The sequence below is a fragment of the Bombina bombina genome, chromosome 6, assembly GCF_027579735.1.
Source record: "Bombina bombina isolate aBomBom1 chromosome 6, aBomBom1.pri, whole genome shotgun sequence".
NCBI classification, from domain to species: Eukaryota; Metazoa; Chordata; class Amphibia; order Anura; family Bombinatoridae; genus Bombina; species Bombina bombina.
Window position 1 is genome coordinate 814,543,582 of NC_069504.1, and position 26,744 is coordinate 814,570,325.

At 38.0% G+C, this 26,744-nt stretch overlaps 1 protein-coding gene across 1 annotated transcript; it reads left to right on the forward strand.

Moving 5' to 3' along the window:
- The first annotated feature begins 1,011 nt into the window (after positions 1–1,011).
- Positions 1,012–15,212, forward strand: ALKBH7 (alkB homolog 7). The gene is made up of 4 exons (XM_053716093.1): positions 1,012–1,336; positions 7,633–7,806; positions 9,255–9,379; positions 13,828–15,212. Exons 1-4 carry the CDS (start codon positions 1,028–1,030, stop codon positions 13,949–13,951), a joined length of 732 nt encoding a protein of 243 aa, XP_053572068.1. The 5' UTR covers positions 1,012–1,027; the 3' UTR covers positions 13,952–15,212.
- The last annotated feature ends 11,532 nt before the right edge of the window (positions 15,213–26,744 follow it).

Sequence of the window (26,744 nt, forward strand, 5' to 3'; positions counted from 1 at the left end):
TAAGCTTTTTTTTAAATTCAGAACTATGGACAGCACTTTTTTATTGGTGGATGAGTTTATCCACCAATCAGCAAGAACAACCCAGGTTGATCACCAAAAATGGGCCGGCATCTAAACTTACTATCTTGCATTTCAAATAAAGTTACCAAGAGAATGAAGAAAAATTTATAATAGGAGTAAATTAGAAAGTTGCTTAAAATGTCATGCTCTATCTGAATCACGAAAGAAAAAATTTGGGTACAGTGTCCCTTTAAGTAGTTACTGCACACAGCCATTGTTTGCACACTTTATATGTCCCTAATTGTCCTCAGCATATAAGGAAAGGGAAACCTGAGTATTTTCAGAGTAGACTAAATGGGGCAAGTTGTTTTAATACTCATAATTAAACATTTTATATTAAAATCTCAAAGTGTTTGTAATTAAGATTTCATATTAAAACCTCAAAGTATTTGTCTTTTTTAAAAAGTTCTGTTTCCAGTGTTAGTGAATTAATTGCACACACAATTAGGTTAGTTATTCTATATATTTGGTTTGTGAGGTTTTTTTTTAATATATATTTTGTAGAATTGTATTTAAGCAGTTATAAAATTACAAGGGTTAGTTAATAGTATATATTTTTGCCAGATATGCTTAAAACGGCAGTCTACAACTTCTATACAATCATATAACTTGCAATGTATTCGCCGTAGAAATGATAAAACGTTTGACCAGAATACACCGTGTGTGATGCAAACTCTGACCATTACATTTCAGTACCATGTCCAAATCTCATTGGCATCACAATGTTATCAACGTAAAGACGAAGAAATAAGTTACAACCATAATGTGTTGATAGTTCTTTATTTATACACTTCACATTTTAAAACACTACCAGTGACCGACAGAGGAGGGAAACAATCCATTTCACAAGATCACGAGAACTGATAAACACGTACATTTACATTATTTCTACATTTAAAACTCCCCGCCTTTGCTATGCAAACTAGACACTGATGCACTCTCCCAGGATGCTCTGCAAGGTCACAATATGGCGGCGCCCATAGCTGTCAGTGGTTTCCCTGGTAACATGCTGCTCCTGCTCCGGGTTTTTTGTAGGCCGCGGAGCTTGCACCCTTTCGTGGCTCTTTCAATATGCTGCCCCAGACCCTTCTCCGCTTCTCTAGGTTCCCTTTCTACGGAAGCTCAAATTATTCCGTCCTCTCCCTCCGTACTTAGAAGTCTCTCCGGTCTTAATGTCCAACACGATTTCGTTTCACCAGAGGAGGAGGAAACCCTCTTGGTAGAACTAGAGCCAGTACTAAGGAGAAAACGTTATGAGACTGGACACTGGGACGAGGTATAATTATTAATAATAAAGTATGTGAATTGTAGCGAGTTAATGCTTCAATTTAAAGGATTTTCATAAGGGTGCTAATGAAAAGTAGCAGCTGCCTTACAGGGTTATTTATACAAAGCTTTTTTGTGTGTGGTTACTCACTAGTGCTGAGTACCACCACCTCTGAAATCTCATAACAGGTAATATTTGTAATCATCATGTACATACTCTAGTTTTATAAAAGGAGGCTGCACAATATGTCCCTTCACTAATTTTGTCGAGGTTACTGAGCATAATATATCAATCAATAATCATGAGTACCGGTGTAATTTCGATTTTTCTATAGTTGCCAACAAATCCCTGATTTCCAGGGACAGTCCCTGGATTTTGTTGTATGTCCCTGGATTTTTTTTGTCCCTGGAAATGTCCCTAAAAATCTCTTTTGCACAACATTTGTTGTGTGTATGTGTGTATATATATATATATATATATATATATATATATATATATATATATATATATATATATATATATATACACACACACATACATATATACAGATAGATAGATGATAAATAGATATAGTGTATTATTTAAATATAATTCATTCCTAATGGAATATTGTTATTATTATTATTCAATGGGTTCACATATTATTTATATATTTCTTTCTTCTTTTGATGCTGTGTTGTAAAAATAACCATATGCCCAGAATGTGTTCCAGAGACTGGGTAGGTGTAAGAGCTTGGTGCTGTAATCTGTATAATAAACTATGGATAAGTCTAAATTATACTATTACTTTCAAATGGGTGTGTTTTGATTGCAGAACTGAGTGGGCGGAGCAGTTGAACAGTAGGTCGTAAATACTCCAGTAACCCGCTTGCTTGCTCTGCTGCAAAGTGTCCCTAGATTTTTTTTTTAAATGTTGGCAACTATGTCTACCTGGTGTTCAAAAATTTGCCAGGACCCATAAGAATGCTGGACCGTGGACCGCGTCACTGCCGGTGACACCGTTCAACTGTCTGACAGCAAATCCTCTCAGAGCGCATGTGCTTCATCTAGTCACTTCATCAACCCTATATACGATGGGCACTGTAATTCCCCCATCTTCACTATCTTTTTTTCCTATGCCTGGGGGTTCAAGGGGGGCAAAGGACCCCTTGTAAACCTCATTCTGCAAGGTTCACTTGGGATGGATGCCAGAGAATCAGCAGGGAACCCCCCAGGAAGAGGTTAAAAAAAAAAGTGAAGATGGGGGAATTACATTGCCCATCGTGTATATATATACATAAGAATGCTGGACTGCAGCGTTTGGAATGTTGTAACGCAGTGGAGCGCATCTGTAGTGAAGAAGTTTGCAGGTCACACAGGTGAGCGGTGTCACCGGAAGTGACGTGGTCCAGCATTCTTATGAGGGCCTTGAAAATTTTAGAGCATCAGTGGAATCTTGCTACCTTGTCAGTGCCGCATGCGCACGCTTACGTCACTCCATTCCACATATGTTGTAAAGCATGTGTGGAATGCAGTGATGTATGTGCTCTCATGCGCACTGAGAGGGTAGCAAAATTCAACAGGTAGAGAGCAAATTTCGATGCTTTGTTTGTGCATGGGCGCCATGTGCACCTTCGATATGTAAATAAAATTAACTAAACCGTTTCTCCAACTGTAATTTGCAACTCCATTATCATCACAATTAAAGGTTACTCCTAAATTCATTAAAGGGACATTAAAACCAAATTTTTTCTTTCATGATTTAGAAAAAGCATACAATTTTAAACAACTTTCTAATTTACTTCTATTATCTAATTTGCTTCATTCTATTGATATACTTTGCTGAAAAGCATATCTAGATAGGCTCAGTAGCTGCTGATTAGTTGCTGCATATAGATGCCTTGTGTGATTGGCTCACCCATGTGCATTGCTATTTCTTTAACAAAGGATATTTAAAGAATGAAGCAAATTAGATAATAGAAGTACATTGGAATGTTGTTTAAAATTGTATTCTCTATCTGAATAATGAAAGGAAGTTTTTGGGTTTAGTGTCCCTTTAACTTAAAGTGATGGTAAAGTTGAGAAGTTTTCTTTCAATCTATACACAGCCTGTCTGTTTTTAAGTGTAGTCGCGAATTTTTCAAAGGTTAAATCTTAATCCAAATAATAAATCGCATTGTTTTAAAAAATTTGTTTTACCCGTTCCTCGCTCCTCCCATCTGTGATTTCCTGCTCTAATATCTCATTATACTAGAAAGTGGTCCCACCTACTCCTTACGTCAGAAGTTTAGGCTCGCATATGTTGTTCCTTATAAAGTAAACTGATTCGCCCATGCCCTTTTGATGAAGAGGGGGTGACAAAGAGTCCAGGTTGCCTAATGGCCTGGATTTCAATTGGAGATCTCAATCAACGTGATAAGAAATAAATATATATATATATATATATATATATATATATATATATATATATCAGGGTTGAATATATGACGCTATGAAATAGACTTTAAAAACGTAATAACTTTGGTCCAATCAAAATATATAAAGAATGATGAATGAAACTAATAATTATTTTATTAATGTATTATAATAGTGGAGTAACCTTTAATTGTGCTGATAATGGAGTTGTAAAAACTGTTTAGTTTTCATATCTAGCATGAGCGCACATGCATCACAGCATTCCACACATGCTTTACAACATGTGGAATGCAGTGACGTAAGTGTGTGCATGCACACTGAGAGGGTAGCAAAAATCATCAGGACACCGGTGCTTTTTTTTCTTTTTTCTTTTTTTCTTATATATATATATATATATATATATATATATATATATATATATATATATATATAAATCGTATGAGGTAAGTTTCAATGGCTCAGGGTTGGAAGCTCTGTTCCACAGCGGATGTTTTTAACAGGTTGAAGTAGACACGTCTTCCTAGATCCCTCCTGCTGCGATCCCTAGTTATGATCAATCCATAAAACCTGATAATTTTTTTTAGTGTTTAATGCCCCTTTAACATTCTAGTATCTAGTTCATTAGATTTTCCTGACACATCTGACTATCTCCTGCATAAAAACGTGAAGTTTGTATGCAGGAGATGGTCAGATGTGTCAGGAAAATCTAATGAACTATGTTAATTTGTGCTGGGGCAGTTTTCAAGGGCCATTATAGTGTTAAAATTACATGCTCTAATCTGTTAAAGCATGTAATTTTAACAGCAGCAATGCTAATGCTATGCGTTAAATCCCAGCAAAAGGGTTAAACACATAGTTAAAGACCTGCAGAGCACTGTTGGTCCCAGGCAGAAACTGCCGTTGATCCAATCAGCAGTGCTAGTTGCACAGCTGGGTCATGTGACTAGCACTGCTGATTGGTTCAGGCAGTTTCCACTTGGGACCAGCAGTTCTCTGCAGGTACTGAGTGGAACTTTAAGCATATGTTTAATCCCTTCCTTAGCGTTAAAATGACATACTCTAACAGATTCGGTCAGGGTTCTTTAAACTATGGGTCCCGACTTGCGACACCATATTTATTGGGTCACATTGAGATATGAGAGCGTGGTGTGTGTTATACGAGAGTAAGTATTACCCTGCTCCCACCTGGCTACTTCATAATGTCACCTGGCTCACAACATTTTCTGTAAAAAACAATGCAGACCTCTGTATTTTATCCTTATTATATTTACCCTTGTTCCATTCTGTGCTCCTTGTCACATTTCCACTATCCCAATTATTTTGCTTTAACAACATTTGTAGCTATATTTCAAATTATTATTTATCATTGTCTGTCTCATTTTCTAACATCTGTGTGAATTTTGATCATTGGATCTAAACATTTGCCCTTTCTTGAGCTACTTCTTTGATGCAAACGAACCATCATTATTAAAATAATGTGCAGCTTATAACAAACAACTCTTTCTCCTGCTGCACATTTTGCCCCTGAAATGTTTTTGCAGCGGTCTTTATCAGTACTGCCTTTTACTTTTCAACACACTTTACACAGCTTAGTTTTTCTTCTTTGTATTAATTTAATTATAATTTTATGATTTACCTTTCTAGTCTCTACACTTTTCTCAATTCACATTTTTATTTGCAATTTTACAAACAAGAAAAAACTGTGACCCACTATTTCTAAATATACATGATAAAGGTGTTTGTTAGCACCATATGTAGGCTAAAGCCGGTAAGTTTATTTGCAAGGTTTACAAGTTAAACTCTTACTGTAATACATTTGGTTATATCATGCTTTTAAATTAACGGGACAGTAAAGTCATAATTAGACATTCATGATTTTAAACAACTTTCCAATTTACTTCTATTTTTTAATTTGCTTCCTTCTCTTGTTATCCTTTGCTGAAAGGTTTATCTAGTCAAGCTCAGGAACAGCAAAGAACCTAGGTTCTAGCTGCTGATTGGTGGCTGCATATATATATACCGATTGTCATTGGCTCACCTATGTGTTCCGTTAGAAACCAGTAGTGCATTTCTGCGCCCTTTAACAAAGGATACCAAAGGATACCAAGAGAATTAAAGAAAATAGATCATAGAAGTAAATTTGAAAGTTGTTTAAAAACATCATGAATAAAAAAATGTGTGTTCATGTCCCTTTAAGTTATACTGTGCACCTATACCTTTTAGTTGTCTCTACAACCTATATAAAAAAAAATGTATAATGAGAACAGGTGTGGGCTTATTGAAACCCTACCCATTTTACTTCACTGCTTGCCTCTGAATATTCTCATTTTCCCCTCCTCATTTGGCTTTGCATATCTTCTCATTTTAAACCATTGTGTCTTCTGACTCATTACCTACCTCTTCATCTTCTTGCTATCAATGTCTTGTTAATAATTACCTGACATTATATCCCGTTCCTTTCACTTCATCACGTGCCTCTGTGTATTTGTTACTTTCCCTCCATCTCTCTACTGTCACAGGATATACATGTACTCACAGATTCAGACCACATTTTTCTTATTGTTCAGCAGTTTCATAGGTATTGAGTGCACCTTCATCACTTCATCTTCTCTTGGATTTCATCTATGTTTCTTTATCGTTTTCTGCTTCACACACTTTTCATATTCTTTTTCACTTACTGGTTACTTGTCAGCTGTAACACTGGTCACCTTTGCATTGGTTCAGCTATAATGAAAACCTGGCCTGTTGGGGTACTTTAGGACCGTGGTTAAGAAACACTGCTCTAACTGATTAGAGCATGTACTTATTTTTTTATTTTTTTTTACTCTAAGGACCCTTAACAAAAAAAACAGTTTAATTGTAATAAACAACACAAAGCAGCGGGTTATACTTAAAGTGAATGTACACTTTGAGGAATGTGTGTCCGGTTTTTAAAAATTCTATTAAAAACAGGGGCACTTTCATTCATCAAAGTTTACAATTTAAACGTTTTGTTAAAATTCTTTTTCTTCTTGCAAAGCCAGAGCAGCGCTTCCCCCGCCCGTTGCTCGTCTCTTCTTTTGTCAGCAATGACGAATCTGGCTCCCTCCAATCACGGCTTGCCTGAGGCCATGCCATGATTGGAGGAAGCCGGAGTCTTCATTTTTGACCTATGAAGAGACGCTGCTCCGGCTTTGCAAGAAGAAAAGGTATTTTAACAAAACGGCTAAATTGTAAACTTTGATGAATGAATGTGCCCCTTTTTTTAATAGAATTTTTAAAAACCTAGCACAGATTTCTCAAAGTTTACATTCACTTTCATATAAATCATTGCAAAATGTATTATTTATCATTTTAAAAGGATTTTACTTTTTGTTTATGTTTTTTTTTAACTTCATTTGTGAAGGGTCCATTACTTCCTGTCACAATCCCACAAGGGGATTGTGGTATCTACAGGAAGCCAAACGTGCTGATTTTCAATTGAAGTGATGGTAGGAGACACTTATAAAATCTGCAGTCTGTTTATTGCCTTGCTCAGTCAATGACTTTTGCTGCAAAAATCATGTGAGAGTAGAACCTAAGCTCTCTAGTGGTAGCTCTCTTATATAGCTACAATCAGTGGCTACACTGAGAATTTCTAAGTGCTCATTTAGCAAGAAAACAAGTAAGTTGCCTGCTGTCTTTTAACCCAATCTGTTTATTTGTTTTGTTTATTTTGATTTAACATATACCTTTAATTCCATACCCTCATCCTTGCTTCCCAATCTGCCTGCTCCTTCTCATTATGTGTAGAACTGTTTCCCCCCCTTTCCTTTCAAATGTTTCATTATCTATAAATAACCTTGCTCATTATTTATTTGTTTCTATCTTGCCTCACTTTCTAAACATTGTCACCCTTCACTTAGAATTGCATCTTTTAAACTTTCCTACAGGCTATTCATGGTTTCCGTGAGACAGAGCGCTTGCATTGGTCTCCACAGAACTCTACAATAATACAGAGGGTAAGGGAGAAAGTATTTGCCCCGGGGGAAGAACAACTGTCTCTTGTCCATGTTCTAGACCTCAAGAAAGATGGATACATCAAAGCACATGTTGATAGTGTGAAGGTATGAGCACAATTTAATACCTTTTAAATTATTTCATAACCGTATTGTCCTTATTTTACTTCCATTGTGAAAGGAGCACAATCACTCCTTTGGGTTTATGTTTGTATTTGAAATATCTCCCTTTACATTTTTGAAACTGCAGCCCATTTTTTTCAGGAATATTCCCATTTAAAAGTACTGAGCCTACAGGAACAGCAGACTTTCTTATCTTATCTGGCTCTCATTTTGCAACAAACCAAATCTTATAGATGGATTGAGTTTTTCATTATGAGGTGTTTTCAACAATGAAAATACATACAAACAGCTATTTCAAGTGCAAAAATAAACCCAAATTTCAGTACAGTTAATACTATGCAGCTTATATAAAAAGTCATTGGGAACAGGGGCTGAACTACCATTGGTGCAGAGGGTGAAGTGGCAGCATGGTCCCAGTGCTGGGAACATTTTTCTGTGCATGTGAAGCATAGCTAGATACATACTGCAGCTGCTCAGAGTGCCAGTGGGGCATGTATCATGTCAGCAATAAACAAATTGAGTTATTACCCGATAGTATAAGCACCTAAGGCTCTCTGAGCAAGTGCTGAGTTTAAAATGCTGGTGCACGGTGCATACTTAAATATGCTTTTGAAACAGTAATAGCTTTTATTAGAAGCATTTTTGCTAATACGTGTACATTACAAAAATGCTTCTATTCAAAACTCAAATGCATCCAAGTGGATTCCAATTGTGCCTGGAATGTCCCTTTGAGCACATTGAGGTGCAGGGTTGCTAGTCTTAAAGCGACATGCTCTAACAAGTACAGCATCTAATTTTTCAATTATATTGGCCCTTTAATTTGTATAGTATCTTTAAAGGGACTGTCAACCATAGAATTGTTATTGTTTTAAAAGATAGATAATCCCTTTATTACTCATTCCCCAGTTTTGCATAACCAACACAGTTATATTAATATACTTTTTACCTCTGTGATTACCTTGTATCTAGGAACCTTCTTCCAGCCCCCTGATCACATGACTGTGACTGTTTATTATCTATTGTCTTAAATTTAGCATTGTTTTGTGCTAGATCTTAAATAACTTTCTGTGCCTGAACACAGTGTTATCTATATGGCCCACGTGTACTTTCTGTCTCTTTGTGTTGAAAAGAGATTTAAAAAGCATGTGATAAGAGGCAGCCCTCAAAGTCTTAGAAATTAGCATATGAGCCTACCTATGTTTAGTTTAAACTAAGAATACCAAGAGACAAAAGCAAATTTGATGATAAAAGTAAATTGGAAAGTCAATTAAAATTAAAAGTCCTATCTGAATAATGAAAGTTTAATTTATACTTGACTGTCCCTTTAAATTTCATCCATTTAACCAAAGAGACAAACCTTTTACTAGATCACATATATGCTTTGTGATGCAAACAAAAAGTGGTTGTCTTTATATTTCTTTTTCTTTTGCCAGTTTTGTGGTAGCACCATTGCTGGAATATGTTTACTGTCCGCTAGCATTATGCGCTTGGTCTCTGTGGATAACCAAGAGGAACGAGCAGACTTGCTGCTTCCTAGACGTTGCCTTTATGTACTCAGGTGAGAGACAAGGACTGATACTTATTTTACATGTAAAAAGATTATACACTCTGGGCACCATTTGGAAATGTGAATAGCTAACATAAAGTGCTTGAGGAGGTTGGGAGCAAATGCAAGGGTTTCCAAAGTGGGGTAACAGTATATTAATAAAACAAAATGGGGAATATGAGATCGTATTGAGTTTTGGACCTAGTGATAACGATTTTTTCAGTATCGTTGCTAAGGAATAGGGCAGTTTCTTTCAGTGTCCTGACAACGATATTGTCAGAAGACGAATTTGTCCATTTCATACCAATGCAGCACTCAAAAAATAACAGATCAGTTCAAGCACACAGTATCATTTGAAACTACAAAGATGAAACTGAGAGAATTGTTTTACTCTAGTACAGAATCTCCGCTTGTCCAAATTAGGGCCAGATTACGAGTGGAGCGCTAACAGGGTTATATTGCGGTTGTTTGCGCGCGTTGAGTTTTCCACTCTTATTACAAGTGGAAAGTAAGCACGATCTCTTGAGCGCAATCACAATTTACACTAGAATGATTACTGTGTTTTCAGAGCTCTGGTTAATGTTTCGCAAAACAAAAAAGTGTTACAAAACAAACCAAAAATACATTACAAAGTACAGTTACCCTCATAATAACACCATCTAAAAACAAATAGTGAACAAAAAAGTTAAAAGGCCTCAAAAATATGAGGTCTCAGGTGTTTAAAAAAAAAAAAAAACGCAAAGATCTTTAACATAGAGATATATACGTCTAGAGATGTATATGTATGTGTAATATATATATTTTCGGTCCAGAATTTCCATTTCGGTGCATCACATATATATATATATATATATATATATATATATATATATATATATATATATATATATATATATATATACAAAATGTGATCTATACAACACACATGAACTAGCACTGTTTTGCTGTGAAAAACTCAAAATGCACTGAGATAAAAGGCAGCCTTCAAGGGCTTAGAAATTAGCATATGAGCCTACCTAGGGTCATCTTTCAACAAAGAATACCAAGAGAACAAATCAAATTTGATGATAAAAGTAAATTGTAAAGTTGTTTAAAACGTTTTTTTTGCATGCCCTATCTGAATCATGAAAGTTTCATTTTGACTATGCTTTCCCTTTAAAAAACTGTCGGCTAGATTACGAGTTGTGCGTTAGGGTTAAAAAGCAGCGTTGAGAGGTCCCAACACTACTTTTTAACGCCCGCTGGTATTACGAGTCTTGAAATGACAGGCTCACCGCTCACTTTTTTGGCCAGACTCGGAACTACCGCAAATCCACTTATTTGCGTATCCTATATTTTCGATGGGACTTGCATAGCGCCGGTATTACGAGTCTAACCAAAAGTGAGCGGTACAGCCTCTCCTGTCAAGACTGATACCGCATTTAAAAGTCAGTAGTTAAGAGTTTTACACTACAACGCCGTAGCATAAAACTCTTAACTAAAGTGCTTAAAAGTACACTAACACCTATAAACTACCTATTAACCCCTAAACCGATGCCCCCCCACATCGCAAACACTAAAATACATTTTTTAACCCATAATCTCCCGAACCGGACATCGCCACCACTATAATAAATATATTAACCCCTAAACCGCCGCACTCCCGCATCTCAAACACTAGTTAATTAACCCCTAATCTGCCTGCCCTAACATCGCCGACACCTACCTACATTTATTAACCCCTAATCTGCCGCCCCCAACGCCGCCGCCACTATAATAGTTATTAACCCCTAAACCTAACACCCCCTAACTGAAATATAATTTTAATAAATCTAAATAAAATTACTATCATTAACTAAATTATTCCTATTTAAAACTAAATACTTACCTGTAAAATAAACCCTAAGATAGCTACAATATAACTAATAATTACATTGTATCTAGTTTAGGGTTTATTTTTATTTTACAGGCAACTTTGTATTTATTTTAACTAGGTACAATAGTTATTAAATAGTTATTAACTATTTATTATCTACCTAGCTAAAATAAAGACAAATTTACCTGTAAAATAAAACCTAACCTATGTTACAATTACACCTAACACTACACTATAATTAAATTAATTGCCTAAACTAAATACAATTAAATACAATTTAAAAAAATTATCTAAAGTACGCAAAAAAAACAAACACTAAATTACAGAAAATAATAAAATAATTACAAGAATTTTAAACTAATTACACCTACTCTAATCCCCCTAACAAAATAAAAAAGCTCCTCAAAATAAAAAAAAGCCATACCCTACACTAAATTACAAATAGCCCTTAAAAGGACCTTTTGCAGGGCATTGCCCCAAAGTAATCAGCTCTTGCCTGTAAAAAAAGTACACCACCCACACACCCAACCCTACTCTAAAACCCACCCCCCTTAATAAAACCTAACACTAACCCCTTGAAGATCACCCTACCTTGAGAAGTCTTCACCAACCGGGCCGAAGTCCTCAACGAAGCCGGGCGAAGTGGTCCTCCAGACGGCAGAAGTCTTCATCCAAGCCGGGAAGAAGAGGTCCTCCAGACGGGCAGAAGTCCAGGCGGCATCTTCTATCTTCATCCATCCGGCGCGGAGCGGCTCCATTTTTAAGACATCCGACGCGGAGCATCCTCTTCAAACGACGTCCAACTGAAGAATGAAGGTTCTTTTAAATGACGTCATCCAAGATGGCGTCCCTTCAATTCCGATTGGCTGATAGAATTCTATCAGCCAATCGGAATTAAGGTAGAAAAAATTCTATCGGTTGATGCAATCAGCCAATAGGATTGAAGTTAAATCCTATTGGCTGATCCAGTTAGCCAATAGGATTGAGCTCGCATTCTATTGGCTGATTGGATCAGCCAATAGAATGCGAGCTCAATCCTATTGGCTGATTGCATCAGCCAATAGGATTTTTTCTACCTTAATTCCGATTGGCTGATAGAATTCTATCAGCCAATCCGAATTGAAGGGACGCCATCTTGGATGACGTCATTTAAAGGAACCTTCATTCTTCAGTTGGACGTCGTTTGAAGAGGATGCTCCGCGTCAGATGTCTTGAAGATGGAACCGCTCCGCGCCGGATGGATGAAGATAGAAGATGCCGCCTGGAGGATCTCTTCTTCCCGGCATGGATGAAGACTTCTGCCCGTCTGGAGGACCACTTCGCCCGGCTTCGTTGAGGACTTCGTCCCGGTTGGGTGAAGACTTCTCAAGGTAGGGTGATCTTCAAGGGGTTAGTGTTAGGTTTTATTAAGGGGGTATTGGGGGGGTTTTAGAGTAGGGTTGGGTGTTTGGGTGTTGGATTTTAATGTTGGGTGGGTATTGTACTTTTTTTTTACAGGTAAAAGAGCTGATTACTTTGGGGCAATGCCCCACAAAAGGCCCTTTTAAGGGCTATTTGTAATTTAGTATAGGGTAGGACTTTTTATTATTTTGGGGGGGTAAGTATTTAGTTTTAAATAGGAATAATTTAGTTAATTGTAGTTTATTTTTTTTCCGATTTATTTAAATTATATTTAAGTTATGGGGGGGTTAGGGTTAGACTTAGGTTTAGGGGTTAAGAACTTTAATATAGTGTCGGTGACGTTGGGGGCAGCAGATTAGGGGTTAATAAGTGTAGATAGGTGGCGGCGACATTGGGGGCGGCAGATTAGGGGTTAATAAATATAATGTAGGTGTCAGCAATGTTGGGGGCAGCAGATTAGGGGTTAATAAGTATAATGTAGGTAGCGGCGGTGTCCGGAGCCGCAGATTAGGGGTTAATAATATAATGTAGGTGTCGGCGATGTCGGGGGCGGCAGATTAGGGGTTAATAAGTGTAATATTAGGGGTGTTTAGACTCGGGGTTCATGTTAGGGTGTTAGGTGTAGACATAAAATGTATTTCCCCATAGGAATCAATGGGGCTGCGTTAAGAGCTGAACGCTGCTTTTTTGCAGGTGTTAGTTTTTTTTCAGCCGGCTCTCCCCCATTGATTCCTATGGGGAAATCGTGCACGAGCACGTTTTGCCAGCTCACCGCTACCGTAAGCAGCGTTGGTATTGAGGTGAGATGTGGAGCAAAATTTTGCTCTACGCTCACTTTTCTGCGGCTAACGCCGGGTTTGTAAAAACCCGTAATACCAGCGCTGTCTGCAAGTGAGCGGTGAGGGAAAACTGCTCGTTAGCACTGCACCCCTGTTACTGCAAAACTCGTAATCTAGGTGTGTGTGTTTTGGAAACAAATATTTTTTTTTATTTTTAACCCACCGAAAGACAGTAATTCATTAGCAATTTCTGTCAGACAAGTGATTTTAATAACAAAGGACACCTGAAATCATTAGATTTGTATTATTTTCATTAATTTTGCTGTACTTTGTAATAAGGTAATAATTCAGCCTTGTTCTGGACTCTGTATTTTTGTGTTATATTCCTGTTAACTCTTTTTTTTTTCTCCATTGTTTCCGTTCAGTGGTTTAGCTCGCTATAATTTTACCCATGAAATTCTTCGGGATGAAGAATCTATATTCAATGGAGAACGAATCCCTCGGGAGCGTCGAATCTCTGTCATCTGCAGAAACCTACCTCCCAGCTGACAGTATATTTGGTGGGCATCAATGTCTTAAATATGCAGACACGCTACAACTGATCATAAAAAGACTTTTCTAATGAGTTTATCAGGTTACTATTCTTTAAATGAATCGCACAGTGCCAAAAGCAAAGATTTAATATTTTTTTTGTAAAATAAGAACATATTTATTCAGGTCTGATTGTAATAATTCTATTTTCTTCATTGTTTCCAAAACAAGTCGGCTATAAAACCTTCACATGTATTGACCCTACACTAAGACTCCCAAGAATCTAATAATTGCTCTTCAATACTGTGAAACGCCTCATTTTTTAAAAACTAAATGCACATGTACTGTCCAAAATTACATGATCATTACCTGGTTTCCTCAAATGATTCCACTACACTTGACAATTAATGCTTCTACCTTCTTGCCCCTAATAGATCATTTTACCATGAAAAAAACACCTTATGAGGCAGTCTTTTAGTGGATCCACTAATGTCAATTGAAGCACAATTTACTTGTTTTAGAAATCAAAGGAAAAAAAAAGGGAGTTTTAACTGTGCAAATATTCATATCATTATGAAATAAAATCTCCCCATCATGGATACTTACTGATTTGTGCAAATACATAGTGATTGTAAAGTTTAATCAATTAAAGCCCAGTATCTAAAAATACTCTTAAAAACAGGGGCACTTTAATTAATTAAACTTCACAAATACGCTTTAAAAAAAACAAAAACAACTTTTTGTTAGGTAAATAGACCGCTGATCCTCCGCCCTCACCGTCTTCTGTATTTTGTAGAATGTTGACAAATCCAGTTTCCTCTAATCTTTGCGTGCCCCATTGGCGTCCAGCTCATGGGGCACGCAGCGATTGGAGGAAGCCTTATTCGTCTTCGATATGCAAAATAAAGTCAGAGATGCAGGTGGAGGAATGGCGGTATGTTTACCGTAGCGAAAAATTAAGTATGTACAAACACTTTTTTTTTTTTTTTTTTAAAGTTTAATGAATTAAAGTGCCCTTGTTTTTAAGAGTATTTCTAGATACTGGACTTTAATTCTTTAAACTTTACAATCACTTTAAAGAAGTAATCACACAAGTATAAATAAGAAAACCTGTCACTACCAATGTAGAAAATCCGTTTTCCGTATGCCTCTCTTTCATACAAACAAACTTTAAAAAAACATATACTTTGCACTTATATTTTATTAATATTATTCTTACACTTTCAATTTTGTTCTGAGCTTTGCAGAAGAATAAATAAATAATTTATCAGTTTATAAATAGATTTTTTTTTTTTTAAACTTTGGCACCAAAAAAAAAAAAGTAGCGATAGGTTTAGCCTAATGTAAGATATGTCTGAGAAATAGGAGCTATTGGATACAGATGACCCTCTTTCTCTAATAACCTCAAACATCCCAAAGACCCGTAATTTATTTTATACCATATCCACCATATGTGTCAGTCTTTGTTTAACCCAACAGAAACTGAGAAGTTGGGTTAAAACATTGTAATCTTCTGCCTGACTGGAAAACCCAGCACCAATGTTCCACATTACAACCCCATTTTAAAAGCAACATTTATAGTGCTGATGTGTTTTAGATGTTAAATAAGCTATCACTTTTACACCGATTAAACTACTCTTTGCAGCTTAGCCCACACAACCACAGGCTGCAGCGGACAGCTGTTCCACTGTATGCCATTGGTGACTATCATCTAAGAATACAACATCTTCATAGTGTGTTGGTCTGCAGCATGGCCCTCCAAAAATCTTCTCGTCTAGCAAGAATGGAAGGTCGCTCTTTAGTAGCAGCCTGGAAAGTGTCAGATCATGGTTGGTACGTGATCGTGGACAGCTCCCACTGCAGTACTTGAACAGGATGCTCTCCTCCGAGTCATAGCCAAGTCCCAAATCGCCAACACGGAGCAATAATGTCTTCAGACGGCACTCCCAGTCTTCCAAACGTGGACGCCCAGCCTGGGTGACCCGTCTCTTTAACCGTGGCCTTGGAACATCACCATTTATGGGGGATAAACTCAATGACTCTGCAAGGAAAAAAAAAAATATGGATGTGAGGTCTGCATCATCATTACTTTTCTGCAGAGTTTTTAAATAAAGATTGAAGCAGAAACATCAGGCCTCATTAATATCCATAAAATATTTTTAATATACAGATGATTTGAATTTAATATCGCATTATTTATAATGAATAATATTATAAATTGTTAAGACATGTTTTAATTAAATATAAAAACCATAAACCAACGTTCAAATACAAAAAAGCTATACTTGCATTAAAAAACAACCTATTGGGATAGGTTGTCTGTTTGGCCAAACAGTAACCATGAGTTTCAGAGCCACTTTCCTTCCTCAGTTATTTGAGAGAATCACACAATCAATTTTTCTCTTAATAGTAACTATACCTGCCCACCTGGTAAGAAACCCATTCAGCATGCGTATCACAAATAATACATCAAACAGCAGGTTTAAATTGTGATCAATTACTTAAAAAGAAAGAAAAAAGTATGTGTGTGTGTATATATATATATGTATGTGTATATATATGTGTATATATATGTGTATATATGTGTGTATATGTATATATATATATATATATATATGTGTGTGTGTGTGTATATATGTATATATGTGTGTGTGTATGTATATATATATATATATATATATATATATATATATATATGTGTGTGTGTATATATATATATATATATATATATATATATATATATATATATATATAATCCTCGTTTGCAAGAAGGCACTCACTGGTCTTTAATGAAAAAACAACTTTTAATTCATATTAAAAAACAAGTACATCCATAACGTTTCGATGTCGTTATGACATCTTTGTCAAATGTTCTGCCAATATCAACAATGTAGGACAATCATGTTCCCAAAGTAGAAAATCGCTAACCTTATACTACTATTACCAACCTTATATACAAACTTATCCATAATTTCCTGCTCCGCAACTCCTCAATCTCCCCTCTGACGTCATCAGCCAAGGGCGTGAGCGTGAAGCGTCATTCGGTTCCGATTGGCTGTGTGTATCCATGGCAACCATGTGTACACAAACTACTGTGTATCACTCTTATCCGCCCCTATTGATGTCATCACGCAACAGCGTGATTTCCACCTCTCCGTATGAGCTGGTCAGCAGGCGGTTGCCAAGGAAACCCACAACAGAAAGAAATAAATAAACCCCAACCTGTTATATTAGTCCTAATATGGGGCGTATGTGTTAGAATAGGAATCGATCGGTATAACAGCTTTAAGGGTAAAAGCATAATCCATATGAGGCACAACAGTGCTCTTCAATAGAAAATCCATCTAGTGGTTTTATTACGATCGATACTATCTCCACACATCACAGCCCAAGAATAAGAGGACAATATTTATAGTGAGAAATAAAAACAATATAATTGTTTAGCAAATATATCCTATGCTAGCAATTTGCAATCCCTACCTGACATTATTAACACTTTATTTCTCTATTTTGTAATCCCTAGTATATACACTTGACTCTGTTGCTATATATACTTGTTATACATAAATTACCGCTTCCTTCATGCCTATTTGGAATAGATAGAAACCAGCGTGTACCCACTAGAATGAAGATTCATGTAGGATCCTGGGATATATTCTCGCATATTGGAGTGGTAAATTGGAGTGTATGTCCATGGTCAGTCTATGGGTTATTTAGTGTAGAATGGTCCAAAGTCCATATTGGTATTCAATCCCTTTGGTATAACCGTGTCCAGCATATGAATCCATTTTGTCTCCCTCTGGAGCAATCAATTTGCTCTGTTGCCACCCCTGGGTAATGGTGGAATGTGATCAATGACCATTGTTTTCATGCTCAAAAGACTGTCTGTGTTGTGCAAAATGGCGTGCTACAGGCTGATCTGAGTCACCCGATTTTAAGGCTTCACGGATGGCACACCGATGGTTTGCCATCCTATCCCTGAAGCTCGTGACGGTTTTCCCGATGTATACCAGGGAGCATGGGCAAATCAACATGTAGATGACATGCGTACTGGTGCAGGTCAGTCGATGACGAATAGTGTAACGTTTGTTTGTGTGTGGATGTTGAAAGGTTTTCCCTCTTATCATGCCATTGCATGTCGTGCATCCACCACAGGATATAACAGCCTTTACTTGAGGGCTTCAACCATGTATCTTTCTGGTAACAGCTGACTGGATCAGTCTTCACTAATAGATCACGTAAGTTATCAGCCCACCTATGCACCATACGTGGTGGCCTAGTACCATAGAAAGGGAGCGTCATATCAGTTTCCAGGATAGACCAGTGTTGACGTACAGATCTGGCTAATTTCATACTCATGGGAGTATAGGTACTGATAAAGTTCTGCTGAGTTGTGCTAATGTTTTTTGGTTTATTCACCTGTGTAGCCGTGCCATCCAATAGCTCCACTCTTATATCATGGACCATTCTATCATAACCCCTCTTTATCAGCTTTGCTTCCATCTCATCCAGTTGTCTTAGCATGGTGGGTACATCGCTGTTGTTACGGATGACCCTAGTGAGTTGTGATCTTATTAGCCCTGTTTTTTGGTGTCTTGGGTGGAAGCTATTTGCTTCCAACAGAGAATTACGGTCGGTTTCCTTGATATACAATGATGTACCAAAGACACACTGCTCATCATCCTGTACCTTAATAATATTAAGGTCCAAAAAATGCACCTCAGTGTCACTATACTCGAGTTTAAATCTGATGGGACAGTCCATGGAGTTCAAACATGACACCCATTGCTCCAATTCAATCGCATTACCTCTCCACACCAGGAACACGTCATCAATATAACGTACGTAGTACCTGATGTGGGGATGGGCATGGGGTTTCATGGCTTGCTGTTCATACCATGCCATGTACAAATTAGCATATGAGGGTGCCATGTTTGAACCCATGGCTGTCCCAGAGATTTGTAAATAGTAGTCGCGTTCAAATCTGAAATAATTCTTGTCCAAACATAACATGACCAGTTCACACAAAAACTCCACAGGTGGCCCTTCATATAGAGGATTGTCGGTCACCATGGACCTGACAGCCCCCACTCCCCCACATGAGGAATGCAAGTGTATAGGCTGTCAACATCCATGGTGACCAACAAATCATCTGCACATAAATCAGTGTAACTTCTAAGAGTTTGGATTAAACTTGCTGAATCCTGTAGGTATGCAGGAATGCCTTTAACAACAGGCTGTAGATGGAAGTCAATAAACATAGATAGACTGGATAGCAAAGAATCCCTGGCAGACACAATTGGTCTGCCAGGGGGATTTTCAAGGGTCTTGTGCACTTTTGGCAACAAGTATAACACTGGAATCTTTGGATGGTCAGTAATTAAGAAATCAGTTTCATGTTCAGATAGTATCCCTGACTCCAGACCTATACGTATCTGCTGGTCTATAGCTTTTTTGTATGTACCTGTAGGATTACCTTTAAGTTTCAAGTATACCCCTGTGTCTGAAAGTTGACGTAGAGCTTCTGCTCTGTAATTGGTATAATCCTGTATGACTATAGAGCCACCTTTATCCGCAGGGCGGATAATGATTGAATTATCATCTCTCAAAGACTTAATGGCTAATCTCTCCTCAGCGTTTAGGTTAGGATACACGGTATCTATCGTAGAGTAGAGATGAGGACTTTAATACGGAAGCACTGGGATTTACAGATGAAGACGCCGAAAGAATCAGAGTTGTGGATGACCTGAGTGAGTTAAGGGGAGATACCCCTATAAATATCTACCATAAATTGTTAAATTTAAGAAAGAAAGAGATAGACTACCACTTACATGCGGTGTACCTTTCTGGGTATCACCGCAAGAAATATATACCAAGGGGCTTCAGAATAAAAAATGTACCTACATTAGGCCGCCAAAATATGGAGTTCTGCAGAAAATGGTGTGCAATATTAAATAAATGCTCCTATGACATTACTTTTAGTCATAGAAGAGGTCAGCAGATTGGAATCCAAAATTAAAATGGAGATTGAAGCCACCAAAGTGCAGAACTATCAGATTATGGTGGATGATAACTCACAAGACTAGGTTACTAAATTAGACAATATGGTAACTAAATACAGGAATGAGCTAATAATGTTTAAGAATAAGAAACTAAATACAGTGGAAAACGATTATAGAGTTTATCGTTGGTTATATGGCAAAGATGAACTCCCCAGACATAAACGTAGAAACACACGTGGTAGGAACACACTAAGTATTGTTGATAGCAGTGGGGGGGACTCATCTGGTAACGAGAGCTCAGGGGCCAATGCAAAAGGGGCCTCACAACAGCAGTCTTTTTCTGGGGTGGCCACGAGATCCACGGCAAAGCCGTCGTTACCCGGTCAGAGGGATATAAAAGAAAGAGACGACCACATAGTAGGCGAGGGAGACACACGCAAAAAAGTAATAAAGAAAAAGTAAATGTTATTTTTAACCTTAGCTCAAGGGAATTGAGTAAAAGCAAAATCTCTGTCCTTAATCGAGGTCTCTCTTTTATACCTACCCCGAAGTGTGACACTTTCAACACTATGGTAGATATTCATAAGTTTCAGAGACAACTAAAATTAAAAGAATTTTTTAAGAATGAGAATATGGGACCTTTGCCCACATTCAGGAAACCATCATCCTTTGAACCCTCTGGTATACATCATTCTATCAGGGGGTTCACAAGAATGATATGTCATGACATCAACAACTCTAAGATAGATACTGTGTATCCTAACCTAAACGCTGAGGAGAGATTAGCCATTAAGTCTTTGAGAGATGACAATTCAATCATTATCCGCCCTGCGTATAAAGGTGGCTCTATAGTCATACAGGATTATACCAATTACAGAGCAGAAGCTCTACGTCAACTTTCAGACACAGGGGTATACTTGAAACTTAAAGGTAATCCTACAGGTACATACAAAAGAGCTATAGACCAGCAGATACGTATAGGTCTGGAGTCAGGGATACTATCTGAACATGAAACTGATTTCTTAATTACTGACCATCCAAAGATTCCAGTGTTATACTTGTTGCCAAAAGTGCACAAGACCCTTGAAAATCCCCCTGGCAGACCAATTGTGTCTGCCAGGGATTCTTTGCTATCCAGTCTATCTATGTTTATTGACTTCCATCTACAGCCTGTTGTTAAAGGCATTCCTGCATACCTACAGGATTCAGCAAGTTTAATCCAAACTCTTAGAAGTTACACTGATTTATGTGCAGATGATTTGTTGGTCACCATGGATGTTGACAGCCTATACACTTGCATTCCTCATGTGGGGGGAGTGGGGGCTGTCAGGTCCATGGTGACTGACAATCCTCTATATGAAGGGCCACCTGTGGAGTTTTTGTGTGAACTGGTCATGTTATGTTTGGACAAGAATTATTTCAGATTTGAACGTGACTACTATTTACAAATCTCTGGGACAGCCATGGGTTCAAACATGGCACCCTCATATGCTAATTTGTACATGGCATGGTATGAACAGCAAGCCATGAAACCCCATGCCCATCCCCACATCAGGTACTACGTACGTTATATTGATGACGTGTTCCTGGTGTGGAGAGGTAATGCGATTGAATTGGAGCAATGGGTGTCATGTTTGAACTCCATGGACTGTCCCATCAGATTTAAACTCGAGTATAGTGACACTGAGGTGCATTTTTTGGACCTTAATATTATTAAGGTACAGGATGATGAGCAGTGTGTCTTTGGTACATCATTGTATACCAAGGAAACCGACTGTAATTCTCTTTTGGAAGACACCAAAAAACAGGGCTAATAAAATCACAACTCACTAAGGTCATCCGTAACAACAGCGATGTACCCACCATGCTAAGACAACTGGATGAGATGGAAGCAAAGCTGATAAAGAGGGGTTATGATAGAATGGTCCATGATATAAGAGTGGAGCTATTGGATGGCACGGCTACACAGGTGAATAAACCAAAAAACATTAGCACAACTCAGCAGAACTTTATCAGTACCTATACTCCCATGAGTATGAAATTAGCCAGATCTGTACGTCAACACTGGTCTATCCTGGAAACTGATATGACGCTCCCTTTCTATGGTACTAGGCCACCACGTATGGTGCATAGGCGGGCTGATAACTTACGTGATCTATTAGTGAAGACTGATCCAGTCAGCTGTTACCAGAAAGATACATGGTTGAAGCCCTCAAGTAAAGGCTGTTATATCCTGTGGTGGATGCACGACATGCAATGGCATGATAAGAGGGAAAACCTTTCAACATCCACACACAAACAAACGTTACACTATTCGTCATCGACTGACCTGCACCAGTACGCATGTCATCTACATCTTGATTTGCCCATGCTCCCTGGTATACATCGGGAAAACCGTCACAAGCTTCAGGGATAGGATGGCAAACCATCGGTGTGCCATCCGTGAAGCCTTAAAATCGGGTGACTCAGATCAGCCTGTAGCACGCCATTTTGCACAACACAGACATAGTGTTTCGAGCATGAAAACAATGGTCATTGATCACATTCCACCATTACCCAGGGGTGGCAACAGAGCAAATCGATTGCTCCAGAGGGAGACAAAATGGATTCATATGCTTGACACGGTTATACCAAAGGGATTGAATACCAATCTGGATTTTGGACCATTCTACACTAAATAACCCATAGACTGACCATGGACATACACTCCAATTTACCACTCCAATATGCGAGAATATATCACAGGATCCTACATGAATCTTCATTCTAGTGGGTACACGCTGGTTTCTATCTATTCCAAATAGGCATGAAGGAAGCGGTAATTTATGTATAACAAGTATATATAGCAACAGAGTCAAGTGTATATACTAGGGATTACAAAATAGAGAAATAAAGTGTTAATAATGTCAGGTAGGGATTGCAAATTGCTAGCATAGGATATATTTGCTAAACAATTATATTGTTTTTATTTCTCACTATAAATATTGTCCTCTTATTCTTGGGCTGTGATGTGTGGAGATAGTATCGATCGTAATAAAACCACTAGATGAATTTTCTATTGAAGAGCACTGTTGTGCCTCATATGGATTATGCTTTTACCCTTAAAGCTGTTATACCGATCGATTCCTATTCTAACACATACGCCCCATATTAGGACTAATATAACAGGTTGGGGTTTATTTATTTATTTCTGTTGTGGGTTTCCTTGGCAACCGCCTGCTGACCAGCTCATACGGAGAGGTGGAAATCACGTTGTTGCGTGATGACATCAGTAGGGGCGGATAAGAGTGATACACCGTAGTTTGTGTACACACGGTTGCCATGGATACACACAGCCAATCGGAACCGAATGACGCTTCACGCTCACGCCCTTGGCTGAGCGAGATGATGTCAGAGGGGAGATTGAGGAGTTGCGGAGCGGGAAATTATGGATAAGTTTGTATATAAGGTTGGTAATAGTAGTATAAGGGTAGCGATTTTCTACTTTGGGAACATGATTGTCCTACATTGTTGATATTGGCAGAACATTTGACAAAGATGTCATAACGACATCAAAACGTTATGGATGTACTTGCTTTTTAATATGAATTAAAAGTTGTTTTTTCATTAAAGACCAGTGAGTGCCTTCTTGCAAACGAGGATCATATACATTTTATTTGAAGTGCACCCTGGCAGTTGTGGTGATTTAAGACTGTGCTTATCTCTTTTTGGAGGATATTTATATATATATATATATATATATATATATTCAAGCAATTTCCAGCTCAGCCCACCAAGAGGCAACCCCCTGGGTGCAAATATAAGCAATATAAGTAACACAGTCAGATGCACTCTCAGGTCTTTTCAATTGATTCTTTAATGGAACGTTTTCGGGGTTCACAACCCCTTCATCAGCATGAACAAATAACCAAATATCACACAATTTATAGTGTGTCACACAGTGTCTCACCAAACAAAAGTTGCTTCCAAAAGTGCGCCAAAATATCGAGCGTGGAACGCATCTTGCGTTCCACCGTGATCATGTCAACTGGAAGTGATGTCACTTCCGGTTTCGTGACATGATTAAAACATATATACAATGCTTTGTGTTTCATTTAATAGCGATCTACATTGTGCTCAAAATTACTTTATAGGTATGTGTAAATGGTGCCAACAATCACAATGTTATTAGCTATGATCGTGTAAATAAACCGTCATGGCAACCGTAGCCATGGTTACAATACATGCCCAAATCAGTGTATTACTATAATAGTGAATTGTCTAGTGCAGCAAGTGTATATAGTGACAATAATTGCTAGGCATTCTGAGTCACGTCCAATCACAGCTATGCACAATAATCTATATACATAAATAAATAAAAAAGGGAATTAAACATAAAAGTAAACATAAAAAGTAGCGGTTCTTGCTGTGCTTGTTATCAATACATTTAGAAATGTGCACTACCTACAGGATAGTGCATATACAGTATGTCCATGAAATCAATTTGCAACATTATTGTTACAGAAGCATTAGTTATTTTGTTGTGAAGAGCTTATTTCCCAGCAGCAATGCCTGAACCAGCAAGCCAGCGCCTAAAAAGGGCTCCAAGAAAACCGTAACAAGTATCATTTCATAAAGAGTTAACTCTTTTTTTTTTTCAGCTTTTAGAAACTATTGCCTAAATACACGTTTGCTGGCCTCAGCTCTAAGTTTAGTGATAACAAATCCCATTGTCTAATCACCTCTGGAGCCAGACTGCTAATTGATAAGATGAACTTGTAAACTTGTTATCTTAAGTACTGTAATCCTATTGTGGCCTGTCAAAGGACAGTGCTCTCTATCTAAATGTGTGATGGGGGATTTTGTGCTTCCCCCCCTCTCCCCCTGGGAGTGCCCTGTGTGCATGTAACCTTAATAAAAAGCAGGCTGGGCATCCCAGTCCTGAGTTCTTGTTTGACCCTCAATCGCAGTGTTGACTCGTTTTTGTGGGCAGAAGGGTATCCTAGCTGTACTGCAGCTAAGGGAGATTATTCTATATTTGCGAGACTCATATAGAATACTATGGAAAGCAGCTTCTCCCCTCTTTAGCAATAGGGATCCAGGCTACTAAGCGGTCCATCTCTCAGCGAGACTAAGGGTAACCGTAACAATTATTCTGTTGTGTTTTACCCTGAATATAAAGATAGGTAAATGATGTACCATAGCTAGTTAAACATGACTTATTATGTGAGCGTTCAAAATTAGCAAACAACAAAGTGCATCTATTCCTCTGTATGTTAGTGATATAATACAGGTATGTGGCCCACTGAGAAAATTCACTTAATGATATAGTGAATTCACAGAGTGATCTGGATTAATATACTAGGACCAAGAGAGGCATACTAGGTCATGACAATATTAATTGTACCTCTATTTCTGTATGTATATTAATATGGCCTATAGCTGTTTGGTATTTAATATGGTGTATGGAAATGTATCTAGACTATGTCTAGGATGCAATCGCTTATAACACCAAGATGAAACAGGTAACAATGTCCAACATGTAGATGACCAAGTGTGGACATATAAGAACAGTCCATTTTATAACTCCTTAGTATTTGCAGTGACATTGGTTTATTCCCGGCTTAAGGTATAAAGTGCAAAATTGGGTAATCTCACCTCAGGGACCAGGCTTCCACAACCTAGATGGGGGAGATGTTCCTCCACCCGGGTGTGTCGTAAGCGACCAGCTCACATCGCTCAGAAGAGCCATAGAGCTGGGAGCTAAAACGTAGCCACAATGACCCTGGGTTATACCCCAAGCATGTAGCACTACCTTATAACTTTAGGTAAGATTTTTGAAATCTGGGGTTGTGTTTAATCCGCCTGGATGTATGGTCCCCAATTTAAAGATCCACTGGGCTTCCCGTTTAAGTAATATCTTGCTCCTATCCCCTCCCCGGTCAAGTGGGGGTATGTGGTCGATGAGGATATAGCGCATTGAAGAAACGGCATGGCCTTGCTTAACACAATGGCGTCCAACAGGCTGGTCAGAATCCCCCTGTTTAAGTGCTGATCTAATTGCGTGCCTATGGTTTGCCATTCTTTCACGTAAGGTGCCTGTAGTTTTACCTACGTAAAAACATGAACGTGGGCAAAAGAGGAGGTACACCACGTGTGTGGTAGTGCACGTGATAGAATGCTTAATCACATATCTTCAATTAGTATGTGGGTGATGAAAGGTTTTAGTACTGACCAAACCATTGCACGTTGTACAGCCTAAACATCTGTATGATCCTTTGATATTTATTTTAGCCCCTGTGGTGTAGCTAGATTTTTGATCAGTGCGCATCAAGAGGTCTTTAAGGTTAATGCCCCTCTTAAAGCCCACCATTGGTTGTACCTGCCGGGTGAATGGTAACTTAGGGTCTGACGTCATGATAGGCCAATGTTGATGTAGAATACGTCCGGTATTTTTGGTAGTTGGAGTAAATGTAGTGGTCATAATTAATCTATTACTCATGTCTCTCTTTGGTGTGGGCTTGATCAGTTCTTCTTGAGTGAGTAAGGATGCTGTAATCATGTTTTTTTGGATAATGGAAGATTTATATCCCCGCTCACGGAATCTTTCTCCCACTCCTGCCAATTGGGAGACCCCAGTTTGTATATCTGAATTATTTCTCATGGTTCTCACAAATTGAGATCTGACTATACCCTTCAAAAGGGCAGCGGGGTGACAGCTGTCAGCGCTCAAAATAGAGTTCTGATCGGTTTGTTTATGATAAAGGGTGGTGCCCAATTGATGTGTTTTTTTAAAGACAGTCAAGTCCAGAAAATTAATGGACTGTGTA